At 38.5% G+C, this 15,884-nt stretch overlaps 1 protein-coding gene across 1 annotated transcript in view; it reads left to right on the top strand.

Annotated features, from left to right (window-relative positions):
- BicD (Microtubule-associated protein Bicaudal D) overlaps nt 1–15,567 on the top strand; it is a 327,397-nt gene extending 311,830 nt beyond the window's left edge. Inside the window, exon 15 of the mRNA XM_076209252.1 lies at nt 12,949–15,567. Within this exon, the coding sequence (XP_076065367.1) occupies nt 12,949–13,063 (115 nt within the window). The 3' untranslated portion in view covers nt 13,064–15,567. The remainder of the gene's footprint in view (nt 1–12,948) is intronic.
- The last annotated feature ends 317 nt before the right edge of the window (nt 15,568–15,884 follow it).

Below are 15,884 nucleotides of genomic sequence, written 5' to 3' on the forward strand. Positions count from 1 at the left end.
ATACTCCGGGTAACCGTTGTTTCCGAACAATAAGGTGCTTCTGCACGTCTTAGGGAATCCTTTACCACACTGATCGGGTTTCGCGCTCTTCCCATGACAACATATTTGGGACTCGTCGTAACCTTTGCAGGGGCCGTGTATCATACACCGTGTAACCGTCTCGTATAGCCTTGGCTCCTTCTCCTTATCGGGTATCTCCGCTCTTATTATCTGTGCGACTGTATCCGCTGTCACACGCACTGCCATCCAAAGCAATATGTGAGCATGTGGTAGCCTACGTTTTTGCCACTCTACGCTGTAAAGGTGGGCCTTGACGGCTCCAAAAGCCTTCTTGTGCACCAAATCACCCATCAGACTATCCAACTTCAACTTAAATATCCGACTTACAATATCTGGACGATCACATGCTCGTGCCCCTGGTCCGTCAAGCTTGCTTAATGCTTCTGTGACATCTGCCCATTTAGGGTTCATAGTGAAGGTGATGAAATAGTCGGGTGATCCATAAGCCGTGACATAAGCCAACGCATCCTGCTGGCGCTGCTTCATGTACCTAGGACCTCCTACAAATGTCGGAGGCAACACAATTCGTTGTCCCGTCTTACTTTTTTCAGTCACTTGCAATAGATCGACCCTTTCTTTTCGCATACCGGTGTGGTTGTGTTCCAGAAAGCGTAGACGGCTCGTCTCTATTTTAATGTAGTTGTCAATTACAAACTGTTGGAACAGTCGTCGTCCTTTTACAATGTAGTTAAAAACACCTTCTCTCTCCATGTAAAGAGCTGAATAGTACATAAGTGCTGAAAGTCTTTTCTCGGAGTCCTTCTTTTCCATCGTAAAGCTGTAGCCTTTGTCTCCGTTAGGTAATAGCAGAGGATATTGAAAGAGATCGTAGAAGTAATTGGTCGAGTTAATCATCCGAAGGGCGTATTTCGAACCAGGAAGAGGGGACGCTATTGTAACTTTCAAGGTGTCCTTTTCTGGCCCCAAATTGACTATGGCTCCTACTTGGCAGGACGCCGTTGGCAAATGATAGACACCTTTGTGTTCCCTGGTTGCAACCCCTTCTGCGGTCTTTAACGTAATAGCCACGTTTGGTATAGCTCTCTCCTTATTAACGTAAGTCTGAATGAGTTTCTTTGAGGTTTCCAATTCTTCCAAGATTACCTTCAGTGATGCGTTGTGCTTAACCAAATGCGCGTATAGTTGCTCTATGATCTCTTCGTTCCTCAAGAATTCGGCGGTTTCACGCTTTCTACGTTTAATCGTCTCGGTGTTCGCTTTCGGCCCCTTTTTTCTTTGATTCATGAACTGTTCGACCGTTTCACCGTAGGTTTAGCTGTTGTTCCTTGTCGTGGTAAAAGTACAAATCGAGGAAACTTGCTGCAGATTTCCAAAACGGTGCGTTTGTTAAACCCCAGTCGTCGTGTTCTGATACCGACAGGTTCGGCTTCATCGAACCCAAACGGTGATAAACCTTGCCTTGAATCTTGTAACAAAGCGCCATTTCTCTTTTGTCACTTAGGGAACCTGAGGTTGCGAAGGAGGTAAAGGAGAAGACGTTGTTAAACGCTACAATGTTATCGAGAAAGTGCCTTGAGAGTGAAGAGGAACCATCATAAAGTCCCTTGATGCCCTCGTCTAGTGTCGTCAATTTAAATATCGCCTTGGGAGTTTTGCCTCCGTTGCAACAAATGGTCTTCCTTTCTGTCTTGAAAAGCAAAGCTTGACAATTCTTACACCTAAATGCGCCCATCTCACCGACTGAGTGAGGAGGTACCCGTGACTCGTCGCTTTCTGTCATATAACCACAGAATGACATCATCAGACGCTCTTTCATCTCTAAGAACTGTGGTTTTTTGCCGAGATCTTTGCGTTCCTCGCGCATATTGGCTATCTTTTCAACGGCTCCAGCACGAATATCCGCGGCAGCTACTGGAATAAGCGAAGATAGGAAATCGCTCCTATTCATACGTTTAATCTCTGCCTTTATAGCTTTTGCTACCCTGGCTTCTTTAGCCTTCTTTTCTTTTGCCGCCTTGATCTCTGCTTTTGTTCGTTTAGTGCGTCTCAGTGGCGTACTTTTCCTCGCTTGACTGGTTTCTGCTTTAGTCTCTTTCAAGCTTTGCTTTATCTCTGCCAGTGTACTATCAACGGGTAACGAAAGTGGCTCCGGATTATCAGCATCAGTCGACGGGCCCGCCACCGGCTCCTCTTCTATATTTGCAGGCATAGCCACTGGTTCCTCTTTTCTATCCGAAGGCTCCGCCACGGGCTCTTTTTCAACAACTATAGGTGTGGTTTCACTCTGAGAAGGTTCTACAGGCTTCGGGTTTTGTTGGCAGGCTCTTTTTATGGCGTACTTTTTCGCCTTGTCTAAGCGCTTTTGAGCCTCGAAACTCCTCTGCAAATATTGTTTCTGGTACTCTATGTGATCAGATTTTCCTCCATGCTTTGTGAAGCTTTTATATCCAGCAAAATAGTGCTTCACAAAACCTTCTATCCTTTCTTCAGGAATTTCTCCAACGTAAACTTCCAAGGAATCCAACAAATCATCGCTATAGACGCAGTCTTTCTTCTCCTTTAGCATCTTGTTAAACGTTAGTAGCTTTCGCTGAAACATCTTTATCGACTCCCTTACTTGTAACCCCTTGGTCTGTTCGTAAAGGTGAGGAAACGCCTTCTCATGTTCACTTTTTAGCGCTTGGTTCAATTTCCTATTCTTCATTAACTCTCCTTTACTGAACTTCTTTTCCTTCGTCACCCAACTCCAGAAGTGACGATACCGTTGCATCTTTAACTTTGACGAATCCCCGGCCATCCTTCCCAACCACCACCTGTGTGTGACCGAATTACCACCGGACGGCGTAAGCAACCATTAAAATTTTTTATATTAGATAGTACATCAGCAAGTGGAAGAAAGTGGTAAAGAAATGGTAATTAAAGTAATTAAGGAAAAAGAGTATTGGGTCAAAGACACAGTGGATAAAAAAAAGTGCATTGTAGTTTATGTTATTAAAGAAAAACCCAATGTACCTAGAAAAATATAAGAAATTGCAAAAGAAATTCTGAAAGAGCTACAAGAGGAGGGACAAGTAATGGACAATGAAATAGAAGTACATAGTATGGGACAATAATCTAAAGAGTATAATATAGATCACTAAAAATCAAAGTAAGGTCTCAAATGATAGCAATATTACTATAAAAAACAGCAATGCAGGCAAATAGTGAAAATTACAAAAATGTATGGATGAAAAATAAGTTATGAGGAAAAAGAGAGAGAAAAGACACTAAGAAATGAAGCAAAAAAAAAAAAAAATGATAATAATAATAATAATAATAATAATAATAATAATAATAATAATAATAAAAAATAAAGAACAGAAACCGAAAAGAACGAGTTTTTTTAGAGTACATTACTTGACCTGAGGTTGAGAAAATGGTATATCTATATACATAAAAAAATATTTCTCTCTAAACCTTCCAACCTCCTACTCCGGAAATGAGTCATCACCGGAAACACTAACTCCCGGGGGACACATCTTACTCAGACTCTGAGAATCTTTACGAAATATTACCAAGAGAATCTTTACGAAATAACGCTAAGAGAATCTTTACGAAATATTGCCAAGAGAATCTATATACATAAAAACTGAATTACAGAATTCTGACAAAAGAATCTTTACGAAATATTAATGAGAAAATATTTACGAAATATTGCCAAGAGAATCTTTACCAAATGTTAACAAGAGAATCTTTACGAAATATTATCAAGAGAATCTTTACGAAATATTGCTAAGAGAATCTTTACAAAATATTGCCAAGAGAATCTCCACTCCACTAACATAAAAAGATATTTCTCTCTAAACCTTCCAACCTCCTACGCAAGGCCCAACCCGGAAATGAGTCGTCACCGGAAACACTAATATTACCATGGAAAAAGAAAGTGGTGCTAACAAGAAAAAGAGAATCTTTACAGAATTCTGACAAAAGAATCTTTACGAAATATTAATGAGAAAATATTTACGAAATATTGCCAAGAGAATCTTTACCAAATGTTAACAAGAGAATCTTTACGAAATATTACCAAGAGAATCTTTACAAAATATTGCTAAGAGAATCTTTACGAAATATTGCCAAGCGAAGCGAAGCAAGCTACGCCGTAGGCCAAGCACACCTGGCGAAGCCAGGTCCGGGTGCTTGTCAAAAAAAAAAAAAAAAAATAATAATAATAATAATAATAGTAATAATAAACAAAAAAGAAAGAAAAAATAAAAAATTCTGTATATCAACATAGATGGCATAATTTCAGGACTAGATGAATTAAACATCTATTGGGCAGAGATAAACCAGACATAATGGGAATTGTAGATGAAATATAAAGGCCCACTACTGCCTAATACTGTGGGATAAGGTTTATACAACCATTGAATGAAAAAAAGAAAGAAACAGGGTGGAGGAGTCATGTTTTCGACTAAGAAAGACCTAAATGTGACAGATAATAGAAGGAAAAAATAATGTGGAATTGATTATGATAAAAGTTGTAAGCAGTGACATGAAAAGTAGAAAATTTGTACTAATATATGTACTCCCAAAAATACAGTCTTGGACACAGAGTGATCATTCAAAAATGTTGGAAGACACAAAGCATGCATTAATTGAATTACTGAAAGAAGGAGGAAACATAGTAATTATGGGTGACTCTAACTCAAAAGAAATATGTTGGGAAGAAATGACAGTGAAAGGTGGAGAAGACTTTTGGGGAAATATACTACTGGATATGACCATTGAATACACAATTACTGAATGGGTAAAGGAAAATACCAGATATAGAAACAATGAAGAACTGTCAAGACTAGACGTAATATTTATGTCAGAGCCTAAAATTGTGAATAAAATGGAATACAAGACATCAATTGGGAAGAGTGACCTCATACTAATAGAGTTTGAATTAGAAGAACAAATTGATTTGAGAAGAAATGAGAAACATAGAAAAGGAAGACTAATGTACAACAAAACAGATTTTTAGAAACTCAGAAAATTCCCTTAGAAAGGAAATTGGGAAAACTTCTTAAATGAAGAAACAAAGATGGAAGAGAAATGAAGCATATTAGAAGAAATTTATAAAGAGGGAATAGACAAATATGTACCAAAGCAGAAGCAAGAAAGGGTGTACATTAAGTGGTGGCACAACAAAAAATGTGGTGAGGCTAAAGATAGAAGAGACAAAGCTTGGAAAAGATGAAAAAAAGAAAAAGAGTGACAAATATATATCAAAATAAGAAATGAATATGTAAAAATATGCAGAGAAGAAAAGAGAAACTATGAAAAAAAACATGATAGAAAAATGTGAGGACTAACCTAAACTATTCAACAGATTTGTGAATGGTAAACTAAAAAAAACAACAAAAAAACAAGAAATAGTTAAAACTGCGTCAAGAGAATGATGAATATATAGATGTAAAAATGGCTGAAATTATGATAAAACTTTTTAAATCTGTATTTACAATTGAAAGAACACAAAACTGGGAGGAAGGACAGAGAGATTCCCACCAATGAAATAAATGAGACACAGAAGAAATAAGGGACCAAATAAAACGGTCAGAAAATCACATGGTCCGGATGGAACGCAAATTGGATAATAAAAGAATGTATAGATGAACTAATGAAGAAAATAAGATAATTGATTACTCAAAGAAGGAAAGGTACCACAAGATTGGAAGAATGTAAATATTGTACCAATATTTAAAGGGGGGGACAAGGAAAATCCAACTAACTATAGACCGGTCTCCCTTACAAGCACAATAGCAAAAATATGTGAAAAAGTTATCAAAAGTAGATGACTAAAACATCTGGAAGAAAATGATATACTGAATCCAAAACAATTTGGATTTAGACACAGAAGATCATGTCCCACTAACTTGATTTACTTTTACTTGAGGTTAAAAGATAATGCAAGAAAGGGACAGATGGGCTGATTGCACTTTCCTAGATTTACAAAAAGCATTTAATAAAGTACCACACAAAAAGCTACTAAGAAAAATCAAAATAATAGGTGGTGTACAAGGAAAGTTATTGAAATGGATGGAAGATTTCTTGAATTGGAGAAGAATGAGGGTGGTCTTTAGAGACAAAAACTTGACTTGGGAAGAAATTATAAGTGAAGTCCTACAAGGTTCTGTACTCCAGTAATGTTTGTCATATATACAAATGACATGGATGAAGGTGTAGAATGTTATATGAACTTCTTTGCAGATGATGCAAAACTACTAAAGAAAATAAGTACAGAGGAAGACTGTGAATCACTACAGAGAGACCTGGATAAAGTCTGGGAATGGAGTCAAAAGTGGGAAGTGAACTTCAATATCAAGAAATGTACTACTGGAATACCTCACTATACGACTGAGTGCTATAAAGTAGGTAAAACAAATGTTGGGTGTATGTGAAAGCCCCAGGCAAAAATTGAGGAGGGGGTTGATAGGGTTCATGAACACAACCCCCCTATTTACATGTAAAACCCACCTCAATACAAATTTTCACATTGTGACCAGTCAGCTGGGAACACAACTTGGTTGTATAGTGAGGTATTCCTGTATAGTGGAGTTTGGAAAAAGTACATACATATACCAAGGCTTTTTCCCCCTTACCAGGGAGGTAGCCAAAAAGGACAAGGCATAAAATCATTCCCACCCATTCCATCCCCGAAAACACTCCACACCCCTCCACCCTCCCTCCCATCTTAGCACCTCCTAGATGACGGGTCATCCCTGCACCCTGTCCACTGCCCTGGGTCAGAAGCAGTGTCGCAAGACACACCACATCCACAGCAAGGCCGCTTCATTAAATCGGCGACCCCCCATATAAAGGAGAGGACGGGGAGAAATCCCTTTGGGCTGCGTCAAAATTTTTGCTCACACACACTACCTCACCCCCCATTCCCCCGTCCATTCCACCTCATGCATCACAACATTTTCCATATACAACCATTCTCCATTCACCCCTGTCTTCTGTCCTCTCCCGTCCTTCCTCAACAGACATTCCCCTCTTCCCCAAAGCCCTCTTCACCCCATCCATCCATCTCATCCTAGGACGTCCCCTCATGTTCACTCCCTCCACATCTGCCTTCCATACCTCCTTTACTAGTCTTTCTTCACTCATTCTTTCCATGTGTCCAAACCATCCTAATACTCTTTCATCAACCCTATCTCCCAGCTCCCTTTCCACCCCTGTTCTCCTCACCTTCTCATTTCTCACTCTATCAAGCCTAGTAACCCCCATCATACTTCTCATACACCTCATCTCAAACACATTCAAACTCCTTCTCTCTTCCTCTCTTATGTTCCATGTTTCTGCTCCATACAGTGCTGTTGGCACAATCACTCCTTCATACAGTCTCCTCTTAGCATCCATTCCCAAATTTCTATTCCTCATTACACTTTTTAAACCACCAAGGCATTTACTCGCTTCTCTCAATCTACATTCTACCTCCACCTTCACTCCACCTTTTCCTGCCACATTTGCACCCAAATATCTAAAACTATCCACTTCCTCCAGTTGCTCTCCCTTAATGCTCACTTCCAGTCTACTGCCACTTGTCACCCCTTGTACATCTCATCACCTTACTTTTACCCACATTTATCTTCAGCTTTCTTCTATCACACACTCTCCCAAACTCTGTCACCAACTTCCTCAATCCCTCCTCCTATCCTGCCACAAGCGCAGTGTCGTCCGCAAACAACAGCTGGCTCACCTCCCACTTTTCTCAATTTTCTTTAACCATCTCCAATCCCTGACCCACTACCCTTGCATTCACCTCTCGCACCACCCTATCCATGTATAAGTTGAACAGCCAGGGTGACATAACGCATCCCTGACGAAGTTCCACCTTTACCTCAAACCACTCACTCTCTCCATTTCTAATCCAGACACAAGCTCTACTACTCTCATAAAAACTCTTGACAGCTCCGAGAAGCTTTCCTCCTATCCTGTATATCTGCATAACCTCCCACAGTGCCTTTCTGTCTACCCTGTCGTAAGCCTTTTCCAGATCCATAAAGGCCCAGAAAACATCCTTCCCCTTTCCTATAGCTTTCTCACATATCTGTCTTACCACAAAAATCTGATCTACACAACCTCTACCTGTCCTAATCCCACACTGTTCCTCACCAATTACTCCCTCTGTTCATCTCCTAATCCTCATAATCAAGATCCTCCCATAAGCCTTCCCAACTACACTTAACAAGCTAATCCCTCTGAAACTACTGTACTACATTCACACTTGTCCCCCTTTCCCTTGTAAAGTGGAACTATACAAGCACTCCTCCAGTCCTCTGGCATTCTATCTTCTCTCCAGCAAACATTAAATAACCTCACCAGCCAGTCCACCATCACTATACCCCCTTTTTTAAGACAATCTGCATGGCATCCATCCATACCAGGTGCCTTACCTGCTTTCATCATCTTAACTGCTGCCTTCACCTCATCCTTCCTTATTTCTCCTCCATTTTCCTCACTCATCACTCTCATTTTCTTAGCATTTCCCACTGCAGCTATCTTTCCCTCCCTATCCTCCTTCACATTAAGCAACTCCCTAAAATATTCTGCCCATCTTCCCCTTACTGCCTTATCTTCCATTATTATCTCTCAATCTGCACCTTTTACTTTTTCTTCTCTACTCGATTCGCCTCCTCTTCCTCTCATTATTTTCTTCCGAAACATATTTTTATTACTTCCAAAATTTTCTGTTGTACTCTTACCCAATTTCACATCTGCTCTCCTCTTTGCCTCTTTTACCTTTTTCTTTACTTCTCTTTTCTTTTCCCTGTACGTCTCATATGACTCCCTCGTCCTATTTTGTAACCAATCTGTGTAAGCTCGCTTCTCTTCTACAACCTTCTTCATTTCCTCATCCCACCATTCACTACCGTTCCTTCTATTTCCTCCTGACCTTCTTGTTCCACACACCATCTTTGCACATTTTGTGACTCCCTCCTTGAACCATCCCCATTCCTCCACACCTACCTCTACTCTATCCTTCACTCCCTCCCACTCCTCCTTCAGCTTCCTCTTGTACTCCTTCTCCTTTTCCTCTTCGTTTAAAGAGTTCACACTAAGCACCTCCCTACCTTTTGTCCCTTTCTTCTTCCTCCATCTGTCCTCCACTCTCAACTTACCATCCACCAGAAAACATCCTTAACTCTTCCTATCATAATCCTATTTACCACTACATAGTCCATTAAAGCTCTATCTACCACCCTTCCATCCACCACCCTCTCCCATGTGTACTTATGCTTGACTTTCTTCCGAAACACTGTATTTGCTATCATCAACTCTCTTTCTAGACACATTTTCACCATCAACTCTCCACTACGATTCTTTCCTGGAACTCCACATTTCTCAACCACTCCATGAATTGGCTCCTTTCCTACCCTAGCATTAAGGTCTCCCAGTATTATTACATTTACACTTCTCCCTAAACCCTCTATGCACTCATTTAAATCTATCCAAAAGGCCTCCCTTTCTTCTACATTCTTCTCACTGCCAGGCCCATATGCACTTACAAAAACCCACATCTCCTTTCCCAGTTTCACCTTCATCCACATTATCCTTGAGGAAACCTCCTTCCACTCCACTACATGTTTACCTATCTCTTCACTTACTAGTATAGCCACCCCTTCCCTCCCTCACCCTCTCTTCACTCCTGATAACCTCCCACTTACACTCCCAAACTTACAATCGCCCTTCCCTTTCAGCTTAGTTTCACTCAAAGCCAACACATCCATCTTTCTTCTCACAAACATACTACCTATCTCTTCCCTTTTACTCTCATCTGTACCACATCCACGCACATTAAAAGACCCAAACTTTAGGGTGCTGGTCCGAGGCCTTCCAGCCCCTCTTATGCCTCTGCCTTTGCTTTTGGGAATTTCCCCTGTGGGGCTACAAGGAGAAGGATGCCTAGTCCCAATCCCCGTCCCTTTCTTCTCGCCTCTTACAATCAAAGTGGGAATACTTGGTGGCAGTATTCTTTTCCCCCACCACAGAAAAAGAAAATACTCAGAGAAATGGTACAGTATAGCAACAAGGGTTGGGGGACAGCATAACGGAGGGACAGTTGTAGTATAAAAGTGTCATAATTTCTCTATGAACAGAGTTTTCCTCTATCATAGACATAATGATGTGTGGCTCTGGTCCGTAGGGGCGCCCCATATAGACCCTAAAGTATCGACTGCATGCTACTTTGCCACAGTAACAAGCAGCCAATACCCCAGATGGGAAAAAGTAAAAATAGAATATCAGGGCAATATAAAATTGGTACAAAGTAAAAACAGTTAGCTCAGAAAGGGACCTAGGAGTAATTATCATCAAAGACATATCACCAGACAAACATACCAACAAAATAATTGGATAACCCTTCTATTTGGTAAAATCAATGAAAGTGTCCTTTGACTACTTGGATGAGGAAATGATAACAAAAATATTAGTCATACTGATAAGACCAAGATTGGAGTATGCTGCGACACTATGGACACCCAGTACAAAAAAGAATATAAAGAAATTAGAATCTAGAGCAATGACAAAGATGGCACCAACACTCTAAATTGACATATGAACAAAGATTGTCCAAACTGGAACTATCAACCCTGGACCAAAGAAGAGAAAGAGGAGACCTACTGACCATTTACAGAAATATGAAAGGGATGGAAGTCCTCAACAGAGAAGATTTATTAAAATAGGATAAGAGAAAAACAAGAGGACATGAAAAGAAACTCAAAAAGGATAGTTATAGCAGAGATCTGAAAAAGAATATTTTCCCATACAGAGTGGTATCTGGAACAAATTGGATGAGGGAACAGTGTGTACAAAAATTATACAAGAATTCAACAACAAACTAGATGCTGAAAGATACAAAGACGGGTCACTACAAGCATAGCTCTCTAGGTAAATGCAACTAGGTAAATATTGGACAACTACATGCAGAAACTATTGAAGACCACATGAAAATCACAGACACAATTATTTCCCAAAACACTAAACACCACATATCCTTCACACTACATTTCACAAACACCACAGAAAAAAAAAACCTGCACCTGCAATGTACTACTCAAACATCTTTAACAACCTACTTGGTATAACACACAAAACATCCAGACAAAACAGATGCACGTCATTGCATTGATACTGTTCTAAACTACTTATTCAGCAATCTAGGTTCAACTCCTCTCTAGGGCTGAAATTTGTTCAGCATTGTTACTCTGAGCTGATACTTTAACTCTATTGGGCAAGGATTTATATTTACCTGATTGTAGTATACAGGAAGGGAGCAATGCTCATTGGATCCTGTCTCCTATATACCCTAATTTTCTAACATACCTAGACTCAGATTTATGTACAGATCCAACTTAGTCAATATCTTTGATTTCTAATTGTCATATTTCGATTTGAACTTATGTATTGTTTGAGCTTGGGCTATATCACTCTCTAAGTTATTCCACATTTCCATCTTTATGGAAAACTGTATATCTTCACATCATTTTGACATATGGTCTTTTTTAATTTACTTCCATAACCTCTTAAAGCCCTCCTATCTTTATAAAGATCTATCAATGCAGTCTATTCCCATTAGTGACCTGAACTCTGTAATCACCCCTTTCTCTTTGATCTTTCAAAGTTGGTAGACCCATTATTTTATTTATTTATATATATATATATATATATATATATATATATATATATATATATATATATATATATATATATATATTTTAGTTTTTCCTCGTATGATTTATCTTCCAGGCTAAGGACCAGTTTGGTTGCTGCCCTTTGTATTCTCTTAATCTTGGTTCTTTCACTCTCTGTGGGGACCACACTACTGATGCATATTCCAGTCTTGGATGAATCAGGTGATAGGTTGTCTTCTATCAAGACTCCCAATTATTTCTCCTCTTTTGTTTTTGTAATGGGTGTGTGTGTGTAAGGTCACAGCATCACCCATAGATTGGGCCATGTATGAGCTCTGAGCTCTCATCTGCAAGAATGAGCTGTCAATCACAAATTCAATACATTCAAGACTGTGGTGAATCACTCGGATCACAAAAGAAGCCCTTCAAGAAAGACTGTCAAGATTGATAACCCCCCAGACCTTACATTAAAGAAAAAAACTGACATAGCTAGTAAGAACCACTTTGGCACAATTGTGCTCTGGACACTATCCAGCAGTGAAACAGTACTAATACAGAATAGGCCTGGCCACAGATTTAGACTGCCCTAGATGCAACAATCACACAGAAGACACAAAATACCTCATACTATATTGCTTCACTCTAAGAATCCCCAGATAAAGAAGAAGGTGAGGAGTCTATGCCAGGAGGTGCATAGCTGTGGCCAAAGCCCTTGTCCTCTGCACTTGGAATGCTGGGGCAGGTAACTGTTACTGCTGAGAATTGGAGAGAAATGTGGGATTCGAAACCACAACAAAGCAAATGCAAGACCAGCATGCTTCTGATTATGCCACAATATATATATTCCCTGATTGACTTGTAGACCTACCCAGAGGCTGTTGTCAGTTACCTAAAAGCTGCTGGTCTTCTGCAAGAGAGACCAGGGGTAATGTATTGATTGGATTGGGTCTCCTGCAAGAAACTTAGGGCAATGAATTGATTGATTTATGGATACAAGAATCCAGTTATTGTACAAATTATTCTTATTTGTTATATAGGTATCATTGGCATAGATAAATGTCCTCTCATATGCCATATTACCCTCTTGTTTTAGATATCAAGATGTGCTCATATAATTTAAGGGTTATTTTTGTTAATTGCCTTTTTCAAAGATTTGAAGTTTACTATTTAAGAGTGTACAATATTGATTTGTCAAGGAAAGGGCTGAATTGTTTATTTCAGGGAGATATATCCAGCACACAAACTCATTAATGTTTTTGTACTTCAGGTTCAACATGAGGAAACATTCAAGCAGTCGGAATCGTTCTCACAATGCCCGTTTCACCAACCAGCCTCATGGTTCTCCCTCACAGCATCATTACCAGCGGAGGGAAAATTATTGAAATTATGCAGCTTTTGAATGTGTGAAGCCCTGAATGAAATATAGCTGCTGAATGAAAGAAACTAAACAGAAAGAATGTTGTTGTTGTGCAGGAAAGAACAAATGAATGTAGCAGTTGAATCAGTATCAATGGAAATGGCTACTGAATGTAAACTGCTTCTTTGTCTATACCATAATATGGGACTAATTTGGCTGTTAGTTTCTTGACTGTAGTTTCTTTCTGTAGCAGCAAGAATTTGCTGTGCGGTTATGACTACAATGGCTACTTTGTATTAATAGCTATACAGTGGGTGGGCTACCAAGAGGTCACTGTTTGTAGAAGACTGGTGAGAGGTAACTGCAGATGAGAGAGAATGCAGTGATTATAGCTGCATAATCGTTATGGTTATCACTTTCTGGTGTGGTTCTTGTTTCTAGAATGACTACATTTTGTTTAGATTGAATGTTTATTATAATTATAATTGCTGAGTTTTATTTTTTGAATGAAAATAACAAAATAGGTAAATCCAAGGTTGAGATGAGAAAATATCCTTTGATATGAAGAAACATCTGTTTAGTTGCAGTAGTAACTGAGTAGGTGAAGTTATATAGTATGAAGTGAAAGCATAAACATAAGACAAGTTGTGCAATAGCAACAGTTAGGGGGATTATGATAATTATAATTATCTATTTAGTGTTTGCCATATATTATCATTCAGTCCATAAGTATGACATTATCCAGCTCTTTTATATTAATTGGATCAGGTATTTCTAGTTTGGTGAACAGATATCCATTCATGTTCTTTCAGTAGTTTGTAGATTGCCTTTTGACCCCAAAGTCATGAGGTCTTCTCCTAAGTTAAGAAAAGTTGGCATTAGCCTGAAGAAAATTTGTAAATGCTTTGTAATGAAGGTGTTAACTAAAATACTTTTAACCCCTTCACCATAAGATCCTACCCTTAGCTGGATATAATTGGCATTGGCCAGCACGAAATCTGTTAAGGCATCATCATAGCAAATTATTCCCACAGTACATCTAAAGTTAAAACAGATATTGGTCACTCTCATAGTTATTAGAGGAGTTGTAGCAAATGTTTTAAAGTTTTATGTGAAAGGTATTGCTTATGTAGATACGTTATTGTTGCCTACCTGTAGTGGCTGTGGTGCAGGACAGTCTCCATTTGATCTCTTTCTCAAGAGTGAACACTTGGTGTAACTTGTTGATTTGTGTAGAAAGGGAACTGGGGACTCATGTGTAATCAGGACAGATTCTGTTTGTAGTAGTTGTTTTAAGCTTAGATATGAATTCTCAGATAGCAATAGAGGAGCTATTCCAAACTGATTTTAAGTAGTAGGACAGTTGTACTTGGTGTATGTTTATTCATTGTTTGTATTGTTGGTGTACTTTTTAGTTTTAATGTTTTATGCCCTATGTATTTGACCAACTGTGCTGAAAAAAAAATAGCAGAGGAAGTGTAGTAGCTTGCTCAAGGTTAAATAAACCCTTAATTTAGATTATCATAATAGCTTTGCTTTAGGTCTCAGTCTTACTATTTAGCCACTTAGGATTATATATTAATTGTCTTCACTCTTTCTCATTTGGGAATAAATATGGCTTTACTTGGTGTACACAAATGTACGGTGGCCTTAGCACTATAGCAGAAGCAGCTTACATCCTGGCACATTTCCTGTCCTTTTAAAGCAGCACCTTTGTGTTAAAATATCTGCCTCCTCATCTAGGTGGTAGTCAACTAGTCGCTTTTTTCTTTTTTTTATTGTAATTGTTATTGTTATAATTATTAGTAGTATTATTGTTAGTATCATGATTCTTTGATATTATCATAATCATCAATATTATTATTATTGCTATTATTGCTATTATTATTATTATTATTATTTTTACTACTACTATTCCTACTACTACTACTACAACTACTACAACAACTACTACTACTACTACTACTACTATTATTATTTTATTCATTTATTAATTTATTATCATTATTTTCACAGTAATACCTCAGGTTACAATAGCAATGTGTATTTCAATTTACCATTACAAAATGAATTGTTATATCTTGGCTTAATTATTCTCAGTACCATATTGTTGACCAGAGATGTGTTCCCGATAACAGCTACATTAGCCATACTTCCCTCACAATACATTGAATGAAAAACAAATACAGGTGTTTTGAATGTGGAGTTTATTAAGGAAAAATTTGTGCATAACCCGAGACTTTTTTATGCCTTGTTTTTTAGTATTTATCTGATTTATAGGATTATTTTGTAAATGTATTTCAATTATTTTTGCTAAGAAATTTAACTCCTAATATATTTTTTATCTCATTTTGGAGTATTAAATGGAGATATAGTCACATGCTGCACCTGATATCACTTGAACCAGATGACAAAATATCATGAAGTGTTGCCAAAAACTGACATTGGCTTATTGCATCTGTCAAAAGTGTCATACATCTTTAGTTTGTGTCTGTTCCAAAGATGCCTTTATTACATATAAATACATTTTGTGCAAAGTATAAAATAATCATTAAGCAAATCAATCCTTAACTTTGTTAAAGATGTATCTATCTAATTGCACTGGGCAGAGTCTTGAAGTGTCGGGGAGGCAGAAAGGAGAAAACAAAATGTATTTGAGAAGTATAATTGGGGTTAGAAGGATGGATAGAATGGGAAATGAGAAGGTGAGACAGAGAGCGGGTGGAGAGGGAGCTGGCAGATAGGGTTGATGGAACACTGGGATGGTTTGGGCATGTGGAAAAGAATGAAAAAAGTATAGAAAGCAGAGGTAGAAGGAGTTACTTTGAAGGGAAGATCAAGAATGG

Source organism: Oratosquilla oratoria, chromosome 26 (genome assembly GCF_046742065.1).
Source record: "Oratosquilla oratoria isolate Oo_2021 chromosome 26, ASM4674206v1, whole genome shotgun sequence".
NCBI classification, from domain to species: domain Eukaryota; kingdom Metazoa; phylum Arthropoda; class Malacostraca; order Stomatopoda; family Squillidae; genus Oratosquilla; species Oratosquilla oratoria.